Below are 25327 nucleotides of genomic sequence, written 5' to 3'. Positions count from 1 at the left end.
TTTTCGACCCTAGATAGGAGACATTTTCAAGGGTCTCAAAGCTGTAGTCTCCTATCTTTATTGTTTTCGTTTGACTAGTGCGATTCGATGTTGTTGGATCTTTATTCTTTGGCACTGACGTTGCCACCATGTACTTCGTCTTGCTTCATTAATGTCCAGCCCGAGATATCGCGTTGCCTGCTCGATCTGGATGAAAGTAGACTGTACATCTCCGGTTGTTCTTCCCATAATGTCAATATCATAACAGGTTCGCTGTCCAATGAAGCATATATGATTCATGGTCCTCTGTCGCGGCACGCTCATGAATCAAATATGATTCACAGTATACCTTAAGTTTGAAACTTTATAGAATTCGAATTTGAGAAAGTAGAATAGAAGTTTTACCTTGGCTACATTAATGAAGCCGTAGTGTCTTAAAAAATGTAAAAACATTTGGTAATTTGTATGTAACTTTTATTCAATGACTTTTTAAAAAAATGTTATACATCATAAACAAGAAATAAAACGAATACGAAATAAAAGTAGAGCATAGTCAAATTCTTAAGGATTATTTTTAAAGTAAATAACAAACTCCTTTGGAAAAAGAAAGAAAAAAAAATGTAAAAATAACTTCTATTAGGAAAGTATAAAGGAAATATTCAACAATGAACGTTATTGAAGCAGTCTAAACAAAAAGCTTTCTGGCACTGAATACATTCCGTATGCACTTGCTTGGCTTTCGAGGCAGCCGGCATTCCTTCCTTGCGTAATTTTGTGTAGCAATTTGTACAACGTTTTCGCACAAGCATGTTGTTTCGTCGAGGAATTTCTGTTAGCTTATGTGTCGACAGCCCTTGGGAGGGAGGCCTAGCTGGTGTGGTTACGTTTGCAGAAGGTCCAAGAAGATGTCGAATAATTTGCTCCTGGACTTCTAACATGGTAAGTGGAGCCCCGGTGGAATACTCGTTGTATATGCATCTCGCATTAACCACCGCTACTCTAAAAAGCAAGTCAACAGCAACTTTTTTGAGCGAAGTCAGACTTTTGTGCAACGGAGAATGATATGAGGAAAGCTGGTCTGCTACATCTATGCCCTTCTTTGCATCGTTGTAATCGATGACGGCATTTGGCTTCAATGTTTCACCCAATCTCGTACGCACGCTGGTCATCTCGTCCCCATGACAATTGGATATCATGAGAACATCACGTTTATCATGCGACTTCAACACGGTAATATAGTTATCTTTTTGTCTAGCGACACATTGTCCTTTTTAAGGTTTTGTGTGAAACAAAACCTTATTAGAATCGATTCGATGTCTGTCTGTCCGTCTGTCTGTCTGTCTGTCTGTCTGTCTGTCTGTCTGTCTGTCTGTCCGTCTGTCTGTATGTCTGTCTGTCTGTCTGTCACAGCCGATTTATTCGGAAACGACTTGACCGATTGTCACGAAAATTGGTAGGAGTATGTGATCTGCCGTTCCCTTCACATGCAGCAACTGACGCCATTTTGTGTTAAGTTTAAGGGGGGCTCCCCATACATGTGAAAGGAGGGTGCAAAATTTTTTTTCATAAAATGTGGCCATGTGGGGTATCAAATGAAAGGTCTCAATTAGTACTTTTCGAAACTGGTTCAATATTTGATATTGGGTGAAACATAGGGGAGTGAGGGCTCAAAATATGACCCCCAAAAAGTGTAACAGGTCTCGTTCTCAGAACCTATCCAACCGAAAAATCTGAAAAAAATCTCAATAGTGCATCTCTACGAAATCTAGGCCTCAAAATATATCCGGTTTCGATATCTTCACAAATAAAGTTAATAATAGTATATTTCCACATTTTAGAAATTTTCCCGGCACCCCCCTTATGTTCGTCCCAGAAGTACAGAATTTGGCATGGGTATAACGAAGAATATAATGCACAATTTGGTCAAGTTTGAAGAAAATGTAACTATTATTAACAAAGTTATAGGGGGTAAAACTTTACAATTTTTTGTGAATTTCGTGCACTCTTAAACCTGATGACGTCATCATCACATATCAATTCGTCAATACCACACGAAGTAAGTTCGTATGAATTGGGGGGAAAAGAATTATTTTGTTTTAGTTCTTTAATCATTTGTATATGAATATCAATTATTCCAACGAGACCTGTGTGTATGAGTGTATATTATATGCGTGCTAATGAACTTTGCGGGTAGAGCTTAATTCAGATAGATATAAGAAGTAAATCGGAAATATGGGTACGATCAATTTATATACGTGCCTATATGTGCACAGTATTCGAAAATAGGCAGTTTGTTTGTTTAGGGTAAGCGTAACATCTACGGCTGTAATATGTACGTATGTCTCGTAGTTTTGTAGCTGTATACGGATAGAAAAATGTGCGTTGAAATTTCTTAGATAAGATGAACACAAAACCTTTATACCCGAAGCACGAGCTTCCGGTATTCCGACTTGTTTCAGTTTCGATTTGGTAACGTTCAATGGCAATCCCACTCGATTTTTTCGTAAGGTTCCGCATAAGTCAGTTTTACGATCTTTTAAGTATTTTGCCAAAGGAACACTGGTATAGTAGTTGTCAGCAATAAGTACTCGTCCTTGATCTAGAAGTGGCTCGCATAATTTTGCAACGACAGTTCCAGGTTTATCTAGCCCCTCATACTGAATAGAGGCACCCGCATAAATTTCGTAAGACCATGTATAGCTGTTTACTGTACAGAGCTTATATACTTTTATACCATAAGAGCTGGTTTTAGAAGGATTGTACGTTTTTATTCGTAATCTTCCGTAAAATTTAATCATCGACTCGTCTACAACGATAACTTCCGGTGGAACATATAAACTTCGGAATTTTCCCACAAGTTTTTGTACGAGAGAATCAATTTTATGAGTTATGTTGCTGTTGTCTACCTGCATATCCGCAAAATGCCAACATCGAAGAATCGTCACGAACCTGTTGTATGACATCTGAATGGAATGCATAAGTGGACAATAGTACAAAATATCTAACTTCCAATAATGTTCTATTGACGGTAATATTTTTACACCCATGAACATAATTATACCGAAAAATTTTTTCAAATCGCCTTTGTCCACAGGTTTCCATCGTTTCATTCTGCTGTGTAGTCCGCTTCGAACATTTTGGTAAGTCTGGGCGTAATTATTTGTGTGCGTAACCATTTCTTCAATCAGACTATCATCCAAAAAGTATTCAAATATTTTTATAATATTGACTTTTCGATCTTCGTCTAATATTTCTTCAATATTTCGAACCCCCGGATTGCCAGAAAAGTTTTCTCTTCCTAAGGCTAATACATCACTTAACCATATCAAATTTTCTTGTTGTTCAAACGGAAGCTGGCGTGGGCTTCCTCTTACAGGATCGCTTTCCTCGTCGGTTGATTCGGAAGGACTAGACGATGCTCGATTCCTATCGTTTTCATTTGGTTGGCTTTCGCAAACATAGTTTCTATCATATTCGATGTCTTCGATGACATCTTCCATTTCCGAGTCTTCCAGCTCTTCTCCACTCGGTACGAATTCTTCATCACTTCCGTCACTGAAGTCCTCATCATCACAATCTTCTATCATTTCTCGAACTCCTTCATCTGTCAATTTCTTTTTTCCTGAACTCATTTTGAAGCTCTCACAACCAACTTTTTCTTCAAAATACCCGTACTTTCGCCTTTTTATCTCTGTACTGACGTTCCTTTGCGATCAACTGCTAAAATACTGATCGATGCAACACAAATTCCCAAATGCACAAATGTTATGTGTAATCGTGTTCAACCAAAAGAATAACGGTATAAACGCTATCTACATTTAACAACACTGCATTTCACCATAAAATGCAATGCCAGTGCGTCCAATAAGATAAAATTTCATATGAATCATATACGATTCATTGAGCGTGTGAATATAATGCACTTTCATGTCACGCTCATGAATCATATACGATCAAAACTTCAAATTTTAAATTTTCAAATTTAGAATACAATTTTCTAAATTGTGTATATTACATTTGTTATAGCATCGTATTCTAAATTTATTTTCATGGAAAAAATGTTGAGCGCGGAGGGACACCCTACAGATTAGTACGGGGACAGGGAACCTGATAATCCTAGGCCAGTGATTGGGTGCACTTGAAGATGATGGTGCCCCTTTGACTGTCATCTGCATCAATTTTTCCAGGGCCGTCTTGATGAGGACGCATGATAGGTCATATCCTTGTCTTAGACCGTTGTTGATGTCGAATGGTCTCGAGAGTGATCCTGCTGCTTTTATCACATTGGTCAGGGTCAGTCTAGTCAGTCTTATCAATTTCACTGGGATACCGAATTTTCTCATAACCATGTACAATTTTACCCTGGCTATGCTAGACGACCTTAAAGTCGATGAAAACATGGTACAACTGACGTTCATATTCCAACAGTTTTTCCATTGCTTGCCGCACAGAGAAAATCTGATCTGTTGCTGATTTTCCTGGAGTGAAGCCTCCTTGATATGGGCCAATGATGTTCTGGGCATATGGCGCTTTCTGGCCTAGCAAGATAGCGGATAATATCTTACAGAAGGTACTCAGCAACGTCATACCTCTATAATTGCTGCACTGCCTGATATCTCTCTTTTTATGTATGAGGCAGATAACGCCCCGTTACCAATCGTTAGGCATTGATTCGCTGTCCCACACCTTGTGCTTGATTGATGAACCGCTTGATATAATTGGTCGCCTCCATATTTGACCAATTCGGCTGTAATTCCATCGGCTCCTGGCGACGTATGGTTTTCAAGCCGATGAATCACACGGACTGTATCTTCCATGCTACCACCATATTTGTCCGTCATCTTCAGTTGGCGGGATTTTCAACCCGCTGATAATTTGGTTGGTGAGTAGTTCATCAAAATAGTCAACCTATCGCTCCAATATGTTGATTAGGAAATCAGATTTTCCTCTTTGCCTCGACAGGATGAGCATCGAGATGTATATGGCTTTATTCTGCTGACTTGTAGGTTTGTTCGACGGAATTCGTGATAAGTCCCCGCCAGTGCCCACGTTCTTTGAGAATGCGATATTACTGGGTATGCTGCATTCTGCCGCTCCGGGGCTAGCTTACATTCATCGTTAAACCAGCCGTTCCGACTTTTTTGCGGTTGGAGCCAAGTATCTTTGTGGCCATATCAATGATAACGTTCTTCAGGTGGTTGTGAAGATCATTTGTTGATGCTTCATCTCCAGGACATCTTGTAACTGCGGATATTGCGGCATGAATTTTACCCTTATAGGTGCTACGGGCGGCTGATTGCCAAAGGTGATTGTGGGCAATCTTATAGTTCAAGCCGGGAGCACCAATATTAATAATAATCGTTGGCGCAACAATCCATGTTGGATCAGGGGCCTTAAAGTGTGTTAGAGCACTTCATTCTAGACCATAACGGCACACTCCAGTCCACTGTAGGAGGTAATGTGGTCAGCATTGCGCTCGCCCGAGACAATTACCCTGATTTGACTCAGGTACTCATTTCTTCTCTACAGCGCAATCAGCCATAAAATATAGTACAGCAACTCCCTTAATGAGAGAAACTGGAAACCTGACTAGGCAGGCCTGTCGGTAACACTGTTGCCTAACTCTTTTAAAATACCGGAGAGGAAGGCTCGACAGTACAGCACGCTTGCCTGTCAAAACCTCCTCCTCCGCCTGTAGTAGACGGAAGAGACGGTAGCTGGTAATGTGGATGCAACTGGTCTAACGTTGGTCTGTGGAAACAGTTCCATGCAGCCCGGACAGCGTAAACATGGGAGGGTTTTTAGACAACGAAAACGGAAGCACTGCGAGAAAGCAAAATTTCTGCTACACCACCAAGTGTGGCGGCATCCGAAGAAATCGGACGCAAGAAAGCGGAACTTTCGGTGGAAGGTTGGGACAAGCTGGTAACCCCGGTGAAATCAACACTGAACGCAGCAAACTTTTCAGTTAGCGGGGGGTTTTCATAAGCTACAAACATAAGAGTTAGTCTAATCAACCTGCAGCATGCCAAAGCTTCTTCCTATCTACTGGCGGCAAAGCTTGTAAATGGAAGATCCCCGAGACCGAGGACTTGCGTTCTGATGTCAAAATTGTTAGCAGCAACCATGCTGAGACAATTTTGTTCCCAGGACCTTGTTGCGATCAACTTACAATACCAGGTTAATGGTGAGAGGAGAAACGTCATTGTTGCCTCTGCTTATTTATCCTATGATTCTTTGTGTCCTCTGTCCACGCAAGAACTAAGGGATCTAGAAGTGCATGCAGAATTAAGTGGTCTTGAATGTTTAATACGTTGTCATGCGAACGCTCAGTAAATTTGTTGGGACAGTAGCAAATGCCACCCTAGAGAAGAGAAGCTGTTTAATTTTATCACTTCAGCTGGTCTGATGATCGTAAACGCAGGACTGGATTGTAGTTTCACGAACTCCAGAATTGAGTCTATACAGACTCTCTTGGAAGTACACCACCCGGGAGAACAGGCCTCAGAAGTGGGAAGAAGAGAATTGACAGTTTCTGCCAACCCTTCAACACGAAGGTGTTGCAAGGGGAATTGGAACACTGCGAGAGCAGTTGTTACCAATGAAAAGGCGAGAACTTCTATACTATCATTTGAACACTTTAAAGCACCTGGCATGGATGACATCTGCCCAGCGATGCTAAAGGAGGGTATGGAGCACTTAGAGCAACTTCTGAGTAATATTTTTCGAGGATATCCTGCTCTGGGCTGCGTCCCTTCCTCTTGGCAAAAGGTGAAGGTAATCTTCATACCAAAGCCTGGGAAAGATGACTATTCAAACCGAAAGAAGTTCAGGCAAATCAACTTAATATCATTTTCGCTGAAATATCTGGAGAGACTGGTTGAGCGTCAGGTTCGCGAGAAGACGCTAAGGTCGCACCAACTAAATGAAAACCAACATTCTTACCAACGTGGAAAGTCTTGTGAGTCTGCTCTTCATTCTTTGGTTTCAAAAATAAAGGACACAATTCTTAAAGGCGAGTACGCGATGGGGGTGTTCGTGAACATTCAAGGGGCTTTTGACTGTGCGCCTTCCAAAAACTCTGTGGTGCCGCCAGAGAGCATGGTGTTGACGAAACTCTAATAAAGTAGATCTACGCTATGCTAACGCAGAGGTCCCTGTGTGCTGAATTGAGTGTTGATCGACTTGATCGACGATACTTAACAACGAAAGCCACGAAAGGCTGCCATCGAGAAGGTGTGTTATCGCCACTTCTGTAGAGTATGCTGAACAACTCACTACTATGCCAACTATAAAATCTGCCAATCCACGTTGAAGCTTATCCGGATGACGTGGCTTTGCTGGCTGTTGGTCGTTCTCTCGGGGATGGTGTCTCAGCCGTGGACTTTCAGTAAATCCAAATAAAATCACAATGGTATTATTTACAAAAAGAAGGAAGCTGAATGGTCTCTGCCTTCCAGAGATATGGGGTCCTACCCTTCAACTCTCCGAAGGAGTTATTCTAGACAAGAAGTTTCTTTAGACCAAAAATATAGTGTGGTGGGTTAAAGTAAACTAGCTACATTGCAAAGAACTGTGTGCCTAGGTATCACCGGTGCCATGAGCACGACATCCGACGTAGCTCTGAATGCATTACTCAATTTGCAGCCCTTGGATTTGTTCATTCAGAGCACTGCAATGAAAGCAGCTCAAAAACTAATTCGATTAAATCAATGTGGAAGCAATGGACATGGGGGGCATAAAGCATTGGAAGAGTCATTGGGAGAAAAGAATTTAGTTTTCGCAATGCCTTCCGATTCCCATACATCTCTTTGGTAGAAGATATGATGTTATCATGAAACGAACAGAAAACTGGGACGGTACAGAAGAATGCGTGTCAGGATATATTGACGTCTTCTACACCGATGGCTCAAAAACGGAAAATGGTTCTGAGGCCGGAGTCTACCTCTCGAATAAAAACGAGAAGTGGGCGTTTCCTTTGGTACAATACAAAACGGGCTTTCAGGCTGAAGTATATGCGATCCTAAGGGCGGCAACCTGGATGATTGTTGAGCGGTTCAAGGGCAGGCGCATCCCAATCAGTAGCGATAGTCAAGCTGCATTGAGGCCATTGAGTAGTAGTTTGATCACTTCAAAAATCGTTTAGGAAGGTAGAAATCAATTGAACCCTATTTCTAGATTCAATACGGTGGAATTGCTCTGGGTACCAGGACATTGTGGGGTAGAGGATGAGTTATCAAAAGAGGTTTCAACTTCCCCCATGCCGGACTGGAACCAGGAATTGGGGTGCCAGTAGCATTGGCTGATGCTGCTATCAAAAACTGGGCACAAGCTTTCCATAATGATAGGTGGCGGAGCCTTAGTGCTGCTAGACACACCAAACTTTATCTGCTAGAACCAAACAGGAAGACTTGCAGAAGTATTATGGACATTCTGACTAGCCATAATTCACTAGCTGGACATATGTTCAGAATAGGAATTATCCAAGATGACATATGTCCATCCCGTAATGAGGAAGCGGAATCCACGGAACATTTTCTTTGTCAGTGCCCTGCCTATGGACGCATCAGAAATCAGATTTTTGGTGCTGATGTGCTCCAACTGCAGCGGGTAGCATCACGTCCACTAACGGAAATCCTGCGATACATAAACGAATCCGGGATAATCCGTTAGACGGGAGAATCAAATACAATAGACCACTAAGGTCTGAGTGCTCAAAGGATTTGCCTCTCCCACACCTCAAACACACACATCATTAGGATTAATAATGTGCAGGTGATAAGCCTACCGCACCCGGATAGCAAAAAGTGAATTGAAAATATCAGTGACGAGTTAGAATTTAGATCCGGGCACCGAAATCGAGAGGGCCACGGCCAACCAACTCGTCATTACATCATCAAAATAGTAGTCAGTCGGCATGACAATCCAAAAACTAAGAACACGATTGAGACTCTAATGTTGTTTCGAAATGAAATCTACATTGAGACAAACAAGAAATACATTCAAATAATGTCAACTAACGATGCTTCCTTCTATTGATGACTACTTCCGAAGTTCAGATTTACATGGTCTTGGTTCTGCGATGGTCGAGCTTCAGAGCTTATCACCTGCAAATCGTTAGTTTTAAAGATAACCAACCTATAAATTACATCAACAATCGAATGCGAATAATGAATTGAAGAATCTCCAAAGATGCTGTAGCTGTAAATATACACAGATGAAATTTAATGGATGGATGAAACTGAGCGGTAGGTAAATTGCAAAATGGCAACTGACTCCTTCAATCCATTTCAGCGGTTTGCCCACTGGAGCTTTCGAGTCTTAGCAGCTTGTGGTTCGCGGCATAGTAGCCACAACTCAATGTTGTATCTCATTGGTCATCCACCGTTCACACTCACTATTAATCCATAGCTGAAAGCATTGATTCTATAAGGTCGCCATCCACATTCAGTTCGGCCTGTCAGTAACGTCGGAAGAACCCACAATGCACCCGCCGCCAGTTGAACTGAAAGAACCATCCACCAGTAGTTCAGCACTGGACTTGGAAGGCTTTGAGATGAAAATTTGAAATATTTTTGTGTGCGAGCATTTACAAAAAGCCTTTTCGAGAACTGGCTCTCAATCACTCAAACCCATTTATAAGGCATCTATACAAACACGATAGGATAATTCCAGGACCCCATTGCCACATTCCAAAGACCTTGTCAAATTGTCAGTAATAATATAAAACCCGCGATTCTCTTTCATTTTGATTTTTAGCCGGTAGGGATACACGAAGGTTAAGTGCAGTAAATAGTACTGTTCTATTGTAAATAATAGTATCACCTTAGATTAAATTTGTAAATTAGTTTTAAGTAGTTTGAATTTAGAAATACAAAACCTTCTAGTGCGCATAGTACTAGCGCAGTTCTTTAAAATAGTATTTGCCTCGAAAATAAAACTATTATGATCGATGTTTACCTTAAAATAAACGCAAAATAATAACGGAGAAGGTCAGGCAGGCCAAACAAATATGATGGCTACACATAGGAATAAAGCTAAGCTAGTTAAAGCAAATTAACTACATATAAGTAAGTAAGTTTGTAAATAAGACACTATTGAACATTAAAATCGAATCAAATGTTTTCAAACTATTTTTGATATTTGACTTATCATTGCCGAAACCACCAAACTTGACAAATTTCAACCTTTTCTTTGGAAAAATACTTCAGGTAAAAATTATTTACAATATTTCGCAGTGTCCATTACCTACAGCATCCGGCTCCAGCATCTTGCCCACAATACAATTTAATGTACAACCAAGCGCTTTAAATTCATAAAATTCACTGTAATGAGGTGCACGTGTTTAAAACCTCAAACGGAAATTCAAAACATCCTTCGATAATCTTTAACGCAGAAGATTACTGTCACCAAAACATATTTCCACATTTCTCCCCTCAAAGGAAGACTATATCAAAAACCCTTGTTTCAAATTGAAAAGAAGAAGTTAATATTGAAGCCAACCGAATCGCATCCTCTCCGCATCCGACGGTCATTCTAAAATTTTTGAATAGAATCCTTCGAATTCTCTCCCGACATGTGTCATAAATAATTCCAATAAATTAAATGCATCCGATACAGAAATTAAATTTGTCGTCGTTGGCTTTCCAACTGGCGGAACCACAATATTGTCCGCTCTTTACTTGCCATAAGAGCGTCCTCGAGAATTACCCATTGTCATAATAATGAAATTAAATTAAATTGTATATTTGCAGGAATACGTTGGAAGGGTAGGTAGTTCACGGTTCGAGGTTCATTCCATTCGAATTTATTAATTTGTATTTCACTCTGGTAGAGTTCGTAATAAGAGGGTTCACACACGGGCGAATTGTGTTGTGGAAACATGGTTTTCACCGAGTTCTGTAGTTCGGAGGCTTCCAAAGGTAACTATTATATTTACACCGGCTTCAGCTGCCTGCAATAATATTCAGTTAGTCGTAAATAATGCAGTAAGGTAGTGTCTCCCAATATGGAAAACATAAACCTACAAATTCGGAAGCCTTGAAAATGACGCAATTATATCCTTGAAGTAAACTCTGCTTTCAAAAATCCGAAAGTGTATGCATCCCCAAAATCATCTCCTTCCACCAATTCACTCTGATTGACTGTGTGTGAAAATCACCCTTTTCCAAATATGTAGCTGGTATCACAAAACGTAGTCGGAGCCTGATAGGGATCAAAAAGACATGATGCTAATCCGTTTTTAATATCTGCCAGCGTAAAGGATGTTGTCTTCTGCGTTACTTACGTTGCGTGGCGCTGTTGGGCTCGTGAACTCGACAAAAGCCAGGAGAAGAATTTATTTATTGAAGGACATACTGAAGGCAACTCTGGGTCAATTGGTATGGGGATCCTGGGAATTGAGGGTGGACGCCTAACAACATTGAGTGACTGAAAGATTGCTTGTCTACCTATAACAATTGAGTTCTACAGCGGCCGAGGCCAGAGATCAACCCCCTCAATAAAACATTGTTTGGTGTTTAGAATGTCACCCGCAGACATTTAGACACACTTGGCTTCTGCCTGGATATCGATAGAATTGCGTCCCCATGCTTTCAGCTCTTTGGGGGTAATTTTTCATTTAGGGTTGTTGCAAAGCTGAAGCGACTTGTTGTTGATGGGTGATACTGAACTGTGAAATTGTAAATAGCCGGGAGTTAATGATTTTATTTTTATGAAGACGCCCAGGAGTGCATTGGGGAGAAGGCGTCGCTACGATGATGGCATTAATTGGGTACTTTGTATTCGGTAATAGAAATTAATAAGTGTATATGTAAGGTGTACAGATATAAAAAAAATGTTATATTTTGATATTAACTAAGTATTCAGACCGATTGTAATGTATGCATAAATGCAAGTTAATTTTCGAAGCAAATCTATAACGGGAGACCAATTAATTAATTTATATTTAATTTCTTATCATTGGCAGGGAATTAGGTTAGATTGGGGGAGAAAAGACAGATAAAGTTACGGGACAAGGTTTCGACAAGCGGGTTTTTCGTGTGTGGTTTCTTTAATGGGGCAGCTGGACGAATATGAGAGGAGATGTTCTGCTGGTACCGCTCGTGGAGCTAGACGTGATGCTTGCGAATGATAGCACTTCATATACTGTCAGAGAGGCCAGGGAGTCTCCCAGCCTTGTGTGGTGCTTCAGTGAGAAGAGCTGCTTGGCAAATTGGAGAGGAGTACACTTAATGTGACCACCAAGCAATTTGCATGAGGACCAAAGGCGAGTAAACGCAGAAAGCTTTGGAGGAAGACACGCCCGAGTTCGACATATCCGCGAATGGTACAACCACAGAAAAAGACTCCTACTAGTGCAAAAACGCAATCGAAAGGTTGCTAGCCACATGTTTCCAGGCAAGGACACTCTACCAGAGGTTTAGCGGAAGACCCGGAAGTGACGGTAGGCAAGGGAAATATGTGGTAGGATTAGTGACAATAAATCCCCAGGTTTGGATGGGATCCCTAAGAGAGCTTTGGGTCAGGCAGTAAAGACTAAAGTGGCGGATAGCTGAGTGGTTAGAGCACAAGACTATCTTACAGAAGGTCGTAGTTCATATCTGATTGGCGACAGTGGGATTTGTATCGCGATTTGATGTCAGATACCAGTTGACTCAGCCGTCAATGAGTACCTGATTCAAATCAGGGTAATAATTTCAGGCGAGCACAATGCTGACCACATTGCCTTCAGTAGGGTACTATAATCCTGTACCGTACCGTTACGGTCTTGAATGAAGTGCTCTAACACAATTCAAGGTCCTGATCCAATTGGATTCTTGTTCCAACGACTATCATTATTATTCGTAAAGGCTAGACCCGGCCTTTTCGCTAACACATGCAAGGGACCTATTCACTACCCTGTGAAAGAAGCAAAGTTGGGTTTTGCTTCCCAAACCCGATAATCCATCTGAAGATCTAGCATAATATTATCCCATTCGTATGTTGGATACAGCCGAGAAGATGGTGAAGAGAGTTTTCAATGTAAGACTAACTAGCGCTCTGACAGAAAAGGAAGAAGGTGAATCCCTTTTACCGGCTGATAGCTCTGAGTGTTTGCAAAGCTTTTAGAGCACATCTGATGCAGCAGTACTGGTGGTGGGGAGCGTCATTCCAGTCGACATTCTAGTGAAAGAAGTGAGTGTACTGTATCCTGCAAGGCATATAAAGAAGCACAGAGAACGCAGCCATACAACAAGGTCAGAGCCTGATCTCTGACAACACTGAGGATGGGTGAACGCACAGATTCATTTCTAACAATAGGTTGTGGCTTGAATGGAAACAAGAAGAGACTAACTACAATATTACCCAGTTCCTCACGGCTGCTACAGGTAGTGTCTGCGCTGTTTTTTTCTGAATGACTCACCGATTTGTCCTTAATGCCGCGGGATGATGATGGTGATTCGCTATGAAGAGAAGGAATCTGAAGCAAGCACTGGGAAAGATTCTGAACTTGAAGAATATAGTTGAGGAGACGCTGGTGTCAAACTAGAATTTACGGTTTCCTCCACAATGTAAAAATACAGAAAGATTTGCAGAGGAGCGTCTGGAAGAGGACGAAACGCGCGAGTGCCTAAGCCAAATCGATCCCGTGAAATAAGCTAAAAAAATGACGTTCAACGTCGTGAAAATGGAATGTCTAAAGTAGCTGCATAACCGCAAATGCAAACACAAACATCGATGTTGGAACCATGGTTTGACCGTTCCTATATTACACAAAATATGGAGAGGCATTTGCTATTCTTCGTTTATTTAAAGGCAATGGTACTCTTTTTATACAAATATTTCGAGTTATGCTTCCCGTTTACCTAGAAAGTTCTAGATTTAAGGATTCTTCTTCTTTTCTTCAGTCTATGTTCCGTTCACAATCAGAGTCGGCACGCCGTGATCGGTTACGCTATTATGTTTAATCGAAAGCCTGATCTGGATGCAATCGCGACGCCTTCAAATCCCCATCCAGCGTATCAGGCCACCGTTGTGTCGGCCGGCCTTTTGGTCGCTTTCCATCGACATCGATGCTAAGAATTCTCGTTAGCACCAATTACGTGATCATACCATCGAAGACGCCTCTCATGCAATTTTTTCACGATCGGTGCAACTCCATATCGGATATCCTCATTTTGAATATAATCAAAGCATGTCACGAACATGTTGTGTTGGACCAACAAATTTTAGATTTGAGACGTTCGTTGATACGTCGATCCCATGGAACACCAGTTGTGGAACGCCACTTCATCCAGATTGCGTTAATGCATGAAGCAATTTCACAATGCAGTTCTCCATTGGGATAGCATTGACCCGAGATATTTAAATCGCTCAATTTTGGGCACTGTTATTGATTGTGCCTCTTTTGTGGGGACCGGTCGTCAAAAACTCATTTTTATTCAGATTTAATCTGAGACTGTGTTGCATGAGGCGATCATTCCATTTTTGGACAAGTTGCTTAAGATCATTTTTGCTATTACACGCTAGGAAGACATCATCTGCATAAAGCAGTGTGTAGGGCGCTGGACGTTGGATGTCCAGTGCGAACGGTGTCCATAACAAGAACAAAAAGGAATTCATTTGGCAAACGATCATATGCTTTCTCTAGATTCAGAAATTTCTCCATGAGTAACCACGTCTCGTGTATTGCGCCAGTAGCTCCGCAGTTCTTGACAAATCTGGGTTGATTCACGGTGATTTCAACGGTTTCGCGAACACGATTGTCAAAAATGCGTTCAGAAATTTTCATGGTAGAGGAAAGCAACCGGATCGGACGGTAATTTGAACATTCTGCTTTACTACCTTTCTTTTCCCATATTAGAATTATGGTACTTTCTTACCAGTCAGACCTTCCTCAATAACCTGATTGAATAATTCACTGAGCCACAGTGTTGACTCCCAACTCTCGCTTTCCACAGCTCAGATCTGATGTCGTCAGGTGCTGTGGTTTTCCCCGATTTTATTCGTTTTGTTACTTCCTCGACTTCATTTGCGCTGACGGGTGAAATTGTTCCAAATGTGAGCAATGCTTGTGGTAGTGGAGAATGGACAAATTGTACCGTGAAAATTTGCTCGAAATATTCTCGTCATCTATCCGTCGCGGCTCCTCGGTCGGTAAGCAAAGTACCGTTTTTGTCATTAGCGCAACAGAACTGTTCGATATCCGACAAATGGATACAGATCTCTCTAGCCATCCCGAGTGTCCAGTTTATCGTAAAGATCATTATAATGAACTCCTCGGCGACAGCGATCGGTTTCTTTGCTTCTCGTCCGGCATTCTAATAAACTTGCCAAATGGCGAGCGTTTTATCGCTGAGAAACTTGTGGCGGAGGCGTTTCTTTTCACGGACCTTCATTTCAACATCGTTATTCCAAAGCGTGTCTTTATTTTGATTCCACGATTCTTTCACATTCATAATAGTTGGTAATCGCGTAAGTGAGATCATTTCTTCTTTCTTCTCATGAAATCGCCACCATTGCTTTTGTTTTATCGTGGCGCGATGGTATCATTGACGTTAGTAAAATGGCGGTGTCTTATGAGAATGTAGGAAAGTAGTGGATTTGCGTTTTACTCTTTCCACTATAAAATGTTAAAAGATGAAACGATCGTTTGATAAACCATGTAGTCATTCATTTACCATTAACGTCTCCTGAAATGATGATATAGTCATCAGCAGGCACGTTCTAGGTCTTTGAAACGAAAAGTTGCCAGAAGGCATCTTTCTCGGCATCAGGTCGACCTGTCTGTGCTGCATACGCGATAAAGAAGTGAATAGTGTGCCCAGCTGATATAATGGTAAGCTTCAGCAGTCGGTCATCAAATCGTTCGGCTTCTTTAATGGCATTACGGAAACTCTCTGAGATGGCTATGCCAATACCGTATTGAGTATGTCGACTACTAAAATAGAGAAGTTTACACCAACTTTTAAAAGTTCGCGTTCTGTGTCGCAGCAGGGTGCAGATATCAATGCAACTTTTCCGAAGGGCGCTTATGAGTTCCTCGGTCTTTCCAGTCAGGGTGTCAATATTTGTGTCAATGCAGATACGTATTTGATTTGCGCGAACTAACTTACTCACGTCCTGATGCCGTCTTGGCCATTTCTTGACAGGACCGGGCCCATCCTGCTACTGAGGTGGTTAGAATTTCTCCGAGGCTCATTTTTACTCAATCCGATCATTTTATTTTAAACGACATTGGATACATTTTCTTGTTTGGCTTCGCGGGACCTGTCACTAAGAGAGATCATGTTGGATTTAGCGTAGTGGAATAACTCCAACTATACTTTATTTATCTTTTTCCTTGATTTCAGGATTTATTTTTGATTTACTAGTGATATTGCAAAGCACGTTATCTCAAACCCTCCTCTTTGGGCTTGAGATCAACATGGCGGCCGTAAACGTGACATCTGGGCTGTCAAGATATTTGGTCTATTAATTAGTGTGTTATTTTTTCTGTTGGTTTTTATCTCCCGACTTTAGAAAGAGGAGCAAGATGTCAAGAAACTGTCCCTCGCATCAAACAAACACTAGTCGATAGGTGTTTCATGCTTTTGGTCAAACGGTCAAAATTCAACCCTTTTCTGTTTGGTTATTAATCTGTTTCGTGGTTGAAAGTAGTAAACTTGGATAATTTTTAGAATAACCCTAATCACTTAGGCGGTTGCGCCACTGTGGTTTTCACACAGTCAAATCAACATTGTTTTCATAAAATATTCAAAAATTAAATTCGTAAAATATTGGGAAAAGGTAATATAGCGAAATTGACAATATTTCACTCTTACCTTTATTTTGAGGTTTTGTTTTAACAAAACCGCAGAAGAATCGGTTTATTGTCTGTTCGTCTCTCCGTTTGCCTGTCTTATTTTAATGGTAGACAATAGGCTTCAAAGGCTATTACTAGCTTCTGCCAGACGGATATGAAGGACTCTTACAAACTACAACCACCTTCTACTCAACTAACATGCTAAAGTCCCAGGGTTTTATCTTGTGCTGGTGCTTAAGTTCGTAATTCCCTTCCCGGTTACTCTTCCTGGAAAAGTAGTGTTATCATTTCGCAGTACTTGTTCTCTTTGAGCAGGCCTTAGCTGCGTAAGCCTCATCTTTCAATAACCGAAATGATCTTCAGAGAACATACCTCTATTTTCGGCGTTCTGCGGTAATTTGTTTTATATTAGTCGTTTGACCAATTCGTTTATCTCCTTTTCATATTTTATATTTGATTACTGGTCAGCCTGTGTCCCAGTTTCATTATCCTCACATTTAAGGCCGTGCAACTAACAAGCCTACAGCAGCGGGACAATGCAAAGACGAGAACAAACGTCCATGACGATCCGAGATTATAAACAATATCAAGAGGTTGGCACACAAGCATGCTTTTAACAATCTTACAAAATTATTTAGGATGCTTAGCGACCCGTAGGGCAAAGGTTCATAAAATTGTTTATTTGACTGTGAGGGCAATGCTTTCCCATTGAGACAAATAGTAAATATTTGGGTGAATATGTTTGCCGCTATCTTGACTTTTCACTTTATGAAAGCATCGGCAAAAGAATTCAGCGATGCACTTGGACAGTGAAAAAGTTAAAGGAAAGTTAAGGGAAAATTTGTGACTATTTCGTGAAGTAAGTTAGAGCAAGTAATCGGTCAAGCGTTATTTTTAATTTTTGTTATTATTACTTTTGCATGCCGTACCGCAGGGGAGTTAAAAAGTCCGTTTTAGTTTATACAATACCATTATGGCACTTTACCCCACTCTTGTATTTTTCATGTAGTTGTCTGAACTGATTTCTTTTTCGCTGGTTGCATCTTCTGGACTGCCCAAACTCTTGCAGTATTCTCCGATTTGATACTCGATTCTGTGATCCAGCCGGCCTAGGGCGGGTCACATAACACATATAGATAGAAATATTCCCTAAATGGGGCACAGAGCGTCCAAAGCATCTACATGGCATCGTTGAAGCTTCGTCTAAATAAGTTTTTTCTCCCTCCTGATCTTTCCGAAAATCCCCACAGTTCTCCACTGTTCTATACCGTGTCTTTACAGGGCAACTGCACTACCACCTTCGCCTTCTAATCAACATGCTGGCCGGTATCTAACCCAACTGGATATTTAATCCACAAGGGGTGAAACTTCTTCAAATGCTATATGTTTTTTCGTCTCGTGAGCGCTTTTTATGGCTCCTCTATCCTCATCAATATTTTGCGATAAGATATTCAGGCTGTCCACCTGTCGATCAGGAAGATAGTTGTTACACCTCGCTCGGGCATGTGAAAGAAAACCGAAACGCCGAACGCAACATGCTCACGAAAACACACCACATTGAACTTGTGGGCTGAGCCTCTACAACACTCTGAGAAAATGCGGAGTTGATACACGAGAGCCGGCAATCATCAAGTGATGATCTTGTTTCAAATAGATATCTGTATCTGCTTTTTATATCCAGAAGGAAACTTTTAAATTCACTGTTGATCATGGTGTGGTCGATTTGGTAAGATGTACATTTACGGTCAGTTGAAACCAAACAGACCTCATGGCAAATTCTGTGCTTGAGTTCCGTGGAAGCTACCGAAATTCGCAAGCCTCTCACCTGGGTTTTAAGATCCTCACTGCAGTTTCCTTTCATCGGGCGAGGTGTTATAGGAGCCCACACTGGCACTCATTTCATCCGTAATAATTGTAACCCCACATTTAGGAGGCTGCTCCTGGACTAATATTAGCTGTCCTTGAAAGCCTACTCCTCTGTATCGGAGAACTCTACTGCATTTTGATGTGCTCCATATTCTGAATCGGAATATTGTCTCTGATATCGGTTGCTGGGACATATCCTTCTCGATATTTCCGGCCCTCACACACAACGTACAAACTTTCGTGTATCTAAAACAGGGTGTATCAGGTTCACACCAGAAGTTGAGATATTAATTCCTAAGAACCTCGGAAAACTTGTAACATGAGTGCGGCAATCAAGGATGGTTTCTTTGTACTTTTGCTTGATGCGACTTACAGTTCAACATTGGTAGCTTATTTCTAGTTTAAGGCGACCCTAGCTATCCTAATTCTATTTCAATGGGTGACTATTACAATTGTTTGGGACACCTTTTATGCAAATTTACTTTAATAATCGTTTACTTTACAGTATATTTAATATACATACATAAATCTTAACATTTCTTAGTTACCGAACATTAACTTTATTTTTTAAAAAAAAAGCGCTCGCACTAAAAGCAGCTATTTTACTTACTTAAAGACTACTACATGCTCAATTCTAACTTCGGTTAGTTAAAAATACTTACAACTGCTATATACAATACCAAATCACAGAAACTTATGCTTATCCTCTACGTACTCCTACCAGGCCAGGATTGTCAAAAAGGGAAAAGATGGATGGTTTTAGGTTGCTCACAATTTGGCAGTGCCTGAGAAATATAACCAAAGAAGATGTGCTACCTTGCTGGTAGAGTTGTCGAATGGTGTTCCATTTTCTCGAAAAACCCTTCCAACAGATTGAGAAGATATTCTCGAAGTGGTTTCACCATTGATCGCCGATATACTTCGGCGTTTTTCCCGACCTCTCTAGTCTTCCAATTATAAGAAAAGCCGGTGCAATATCTTAGTATTCGGCGTTTAAATGCTTCGCACTAACTCATGGCATGGTTGAAGCAGGTGATCCACGTAAGTCCTCCGTAACAGATGATGGGTCTTATCAAAGTCTTTTAGAGAATCAGTTTGGCTTTGGTATTACGGCCAATTTTCTTCCGAAGAAAATAGTGGATCTTACAAACTGTGTCGCGTGCCTTACTCATACCGAGCTCCAGGTGTGGATTTAATTTGAGAAATCCTTGAAAAAAGTATATGATCGTCTGTGAATTACTGTACTGTAATTAATTTTCAAGCGTTTAGCATTTTTATGAATACTTCTAGATCCTGAGTATCTAGATTGTCTCCTGTAAGTACACAATTGCATTTTTTCCTCATTTATTCTAATGCCCAAACAGCGGAAGTATTTACAGAGAAGTACCAAGTATTTTTCTATTGCTTTGGTGGCCTTGTTGGGACGGAGGTTTGACGCGAAGATAAGAGTGCCATCGGCATATTGGATGACATCAGTGCCGGTTTCAGGAATGAGAACGTCAGCCGTGAAAACGTTATATAAGGTAGGCCCTGAAATGGATCCTTGCGGTACTCCTGATATTACTGGCAAGAAATCGGAAAATTCGTTTCCCACGTTGACATAAAACAGCCTATCTTCGAAAAAGCTGATGGCAATTCTGATAATCGGAATTGGGAAGTTGTTTTCGATTAGTTTGTATATGAGTCCAATGAACAAGCTGCGGTTAGTTTTGTTGACATTAAGTCTAGAAGCGACATTGTCCTGAAAATAGTTCAATGTGGATGACGGAACTGGTGTTTGGGAATGATATTTTAGAAATTACAATGCTGGTCAAGTTCAGTTGTTCAGGTTCTGTCAAAAAGTTTTTCTAGATTGGAAAGCAGGGAAATGGGTCTGAAATTGTTTGGTTCGGAGGAGGTTCCCTTCTTTCGGATCGCAAAGATTTTTAATGCAGTTATTAAAAATTGGTAAAAGAAATTTTAAGGAGAAGATGGGTAAATCTTTAATGACGAAATTGGTAATCCCATCAGGTCGAGCTGATTTTTATCGTTTAGGTGGTGAGTCAAGGTGGCGAGTTGTGGAAGACTCAGAAAATGTTGCGAAGCCACTGGTTTGACTGCGATGTTCGTAGCCGAAAAAGTCACCAACTTATTGGAATATTTTGAAAGGAATTTTCTAACAGTCGCAGTTGAGGCCTAATCTTTTCGAGGCGGAGAGGTATTGAGCTGAGCCTCAAATATTACTGCAAGAACTTGTGCTTTTCTAGCATCACTGCAGACAGGTTCCCTGTTCTCAGAAAGAGCGAAGCGGGCTAATTACCGGATTAACTCGTTATTGCGGAAATTCACCACCATTTGCCGAATAATTGAACTCAGGCAATTAATCCGGAAAAGCATTGCTTTCTATTCTGCATTGACTTTATTTCCATATTTGTGAAATGTCCGCATGAGGTTCCTGCGCCAAATTTGTCTGACTTTAATGTATAACATGATATTATGGGGTGAACAATTATATTCTAATTCATTGACTTTTTTAGCTTGGTATTTCTGCGTGTAGCAGTGTTGAGTTGGTGGCCACAATTATTGCTTCCTCGATTTTGTTATTTGACAAGTTTCTGGTTACAAAGAGTTTTTTCGACTTCAGATTAGACAATAAATCTGACTTGAACTTTTCGCAGTCTGTGTGAGCGAAGGATCTAATAGTCGTTAGGACTCGCTTATGCAGTTGAGAAAACGAGGAAAGTTAGAGTTCAATTAGAAAATGGTCAGATATGCGCGGTGATGTTTCACACGATTTCACTTGAAAACTTTGGTTTCGTCAGATAGCATAAAGTAGTCGAGAATAGACTGACTACTCTGTTTTGTCGCGTCATCTGGCAAAACCATCTCAATATTCATGAGCGAAAAGCGGTCTTGGAACCATTTTAGCAAGGTTTCCCCAATTATATTGACTGGCTTGTCGCCCCAGGAGGTATGCGTTGAGTTGAAATCGGCCCCGAAGAGACGATATTTTGACTTTAGCTGAAGATTGCCCAAAACTTGCAAGTCATGGCCCAGTTACTCAGTTTCAGAATTACATTTAATGTAAACGGAGACTACCAGGATCCGTCTACCATCGGTAGTTTTAACTATTGCCGCCCTAGTGGAAGAAATTTGCAGGTCCTCGATGGCGGCCTCCACAGAAATAGTAGAGGACTAGGAAGGTAGTGACTGAATTGTTATCGTTCCGGATAAGGTTATACCCGGTGAAGTTTACGTTATGCCTGCTTTTCAGGTGAACCTCCGAAATGCAGTAGAAGTCTGCCTTCTGAGTGTCGATTAACAATTGGGCGGTGTGCACGGTGGGCGTGTGAGATCACGAACGCAGCGTTAAATGTGATAATACTTAATTCCATAAGTTAATGATAAGTTTAATCGGGGCGAAATGACGCTGCTCGTTGCGTATGATACGGCTGGTCAAACTCTGTTATAGTTGAGTAACAGTTTGCTTGACTGAAGATTTCTCAGTTGCTTTCCGGATTTTGCAGGGTGCCCAGTTTGGCTGCAGCTGCAGCAGTGCGGAGCTTCGGTCGTGCGTCTTGAGCATCACCCATGCGGATGGCTCTTTGCTCATTTAACGCATATGTGCACTATCGAGCAATTTCGGGCGATATGCCTGAAGTTTTGGCAGTTGTAACACTGCACTTCTTCCACTGGTTTAACCTTTTCAAAGGCAATCCTTTGATGAAGGATGTACTTCATCTTGAAAACGTCACTGAACTCTTGGCAGGCCTCAAAGTTGGCTATAAAAAGACCATATTGTGATTTAATATGGAGCAAAGAATTCTCCCCGTGGAGGACTTTATCTTTTTTGGTCACAAAGTTTGTAACTAAGCAAAGTGGGTACTCTGAAGTGAATTCGGCCATAATTTCTTCAGGGTCAGTTTCCCTGTGGAGACCGTGGCTAATTATGGACTGAGTTATAAGGGATGGAGAAGTTCTTGTGTTGACACTAAGCCTTTGGTTTTTAATGAGCGACAAAATTTTGGGATGGTCCCTTGTGGAGGATAGTCAGCTGGTACTTCCGTTGGCTTGGTCAATGTAGCAGCACACTGTCCCATGCTCTTGCAGGAAAAACTTTCCCCAGCATAGATTACAGGTGTCTCGTCTGTCCCCACATCATCCTCGGAAATGTCGTTAATGCGCCAGGCATCGTTGGTGGTTTTGCGGTGCTATGGGCGGCATTTCTCTGTACTCATTACCTGGAAATGCTAAAATGTATTTTTAAAAATTGTTTTCTTAATTTATGGAAGAAACTTTAATTAATTTTTGAAAGTTGGTCGGCACAGAGTGCCTAAAACTTTGCTGACGAGTCACAACGTCCGGCGACAGCCTGACGGCAATACAAATCTCTACTCCTAAAAGCTGGCAGTTCACAGCGGCGATGACAAGTTTCCCTGGGTAGGTACGGGTGCATCTGCTGTCCACGGCAGTCATCTCATTGTGCACCTTTCGGGTAGGGACGAGGTAGGTGAGTGGTATTGGTGTGTCGAGGTGGCCAAGATGATTTTCTTGTGTGCGATTCTTCATTTTATCCCAGTAGAAAATGGATACATCCGAAAGACTGGTCTAGGATAGATCTCCTTACTTCCTCCTAGCCTGTGGGAAGCGATAAATAGCTGAACAACGTCTGTTGTTATGACAGATGTGCAACCGTGTGCTCGCAACGACGCGATTGAACGTGTGCAAAATGTTTATGTCACCATAAAATTTAAAAAAAAAACCCTGGGAGTTGAATCTCCAGTGTATAGTCTTCTTGAGAAACAATACCTGTAGTCACTTTCGGTCAAGCTACTCCCGGGGTAGAAGTGAGGAAGTGTTTGATTCATTGGCTCTGCCCTGGACCTTATATGAACAATTATTTTGAATTATTGGCTATCTACGAAAAGGAAAACATAGTCGTCCATCAGCTAAGATGAACACAAAACCTTTATATCCGAAGCGCCCACCGGTTTTCCGGTTTTCCGATTTGTTATATAAGAGAAGCCGAAAATACGATTCTGATGAAAGTCGAGAATTACTACGGAGAATCGTTTTATAAATCGTTTTCATAAAAGGCGCCATTTCCATCAAAATGGGTCTGCTTTCAGGAAAGTGACAGTACTCTTAGGATAACCCCTCATTTCAAGACAATGCTCTCAAAGCATCATTTCAGGTATGTGTTATTGTCCGCAAAATACAGGTATTCTCTTAATAATTAGAACCGGTTAACAGGTGAATAGAACCCTTTCTCAACTCAGGAAAATTAGAAAATAAGCGTTCTATGCATACATGGACCTGTATATGTACGTACACCAAACTGACTACCCTATATGCCAATGCAGTTATAATTATGAGTGATTAACCTCTGCCACTAAATTGCACACAGAATCCTTTGGCAATCGCAACAACATTTGCAGAGATATGAATTCAAAATTGAACAAAGGCCCATTGAAATTCAAACATACGAAAGGTATTCCTGGCTTGAATTCACTTGGCACATTCATTACGGCATACTGCTCGTTATTGTATTCATTGGCATTGTTTGCTGTCAGGACCGGTAAATCCTTTCCTTCCGCCAAACAGAATAGCGGATTAAAGGCCACCCCAACCATACACGAATGCGACTTGAGAAGCACAAAGTGATTATACGTAGATATATAATGCTTGGAACATTATTCCGAAGTCCTCCTTGGCATATGGTTACTAGGATATATAATTTTCCAGAAGTTCTGCTTCCATTGCATGGTATATTCTACTCGAACTACAGAAACAAAGATAATATGGTTGCAACCATTGCCGGAGATGCACTGAAATGCTGCGTAATATATTCAGAATATGAAAATCAATGGTTCCATCATTATATCTCCAGAAATTGCCAATCTCGTTAAAACTATGTAGTTTGAAAGCGAGCTAAAGTAATGATGCGGAAACAAGTTTAATATGGGATATCGGGTCAAATTTGAATTGTATACATATGTATATGTGCAAGTATTTAGAATAACCTATTTCAACCCACCACGAAAAATGTGTCCTTCAGGAGCTGTGCGAACTAGATTTCAAATCAGAAGAATTTCCACTTAGAACTGAATTCAATTTCCGAGCATCTGCCGTCATTGTCGCTTCTTCTAAATAGTCTAATACCGGCATCTTCCTCCGAAGATATTCAAATGAATCAAGAAGAATTCCAGAAATAAAGAGGAGAAAGTGCGAATAAAGTTGTGCAACTCTTAAACTTTTCCTTAACCACAAATGATGAAACTTACAGAGAGGATAAAGCCGATGATGGCAGTTGAAGTAATGTAGGTGGTATCAAAATCAATTAACATTTAATTGAAATGGTTGGTATTTCACCTGAGGGAGGAAGGTGGCGTAAATTCCTATGCGAAAATTGAGTCTTTCATTGTAAACGTGTTAATCATTTAAATTTTGATTCAACTCTGAAATGAAGGAAGCAAATGAGAATGAAATGGCTGACATTGCATATTCAATTTAAGATATTTTACCGCGTTCAATGACGCACTAATTGTCTTCTACCATGAAGAAGCTGATAACGACTTTCCGTTAAATCCTCCCGGGTTCGCAGGAATATGAAAAAGTACAAGTTCAACGTAGTGTGCTACGAGATAAAAGCAATCCCACCATTGTGCTGGTCAGGCAAGCAGAAGTTGCTGGAAAGTAACAGTATCGCCACCAGTA

The 25327-nt window shown here is 41.0% G+C and overlaps 1 protein-coding gene across 1 annotated transcript; it reads right to left on the bottom strand.

Moving 5' to 3' along the window:
* Positions 1-638: 638 nt before the first annotated feature.
* LOC119652056 (piggyBac transposable element-derived protein 4-like) lies at positions 639-3611 on the bottom strand. The gene is made up of 2 exons (XM_038055992.1): positions 2430-3611; positions 639-1199 (listed from the first exon to the last, which is right to left on the bottom strand). Exons 1-2 carry the CDS (start codon positions 3609-3611, stop codon positions 639-641), a joined length of 1743 nt encoding a protein of 580 aa, XP_037911920.1.
* Positions 3612-25327: the final 21716 nt, after the last annotated feature.

The sequence above is a fragment of the Hermetia illucens genome, chromosome 3, assembly GCF_905115235.1.
Source record: "Hermetia illucens chromosome 3, iHerIll2.2.curated.20191125, whole genome shotgun sequence".
Lineage (NCBI taxonomy): Eukaryota > Metazoa > Arthropoda > Insecta > Diptera > Stratiomyidae > Hermetia > Hermetia illucens.
The sequence above is the reverse complement of the archived record's forward strand: the minus strand, read 5'-3'. Positions and strand labels throughout refer to the sequence as shown.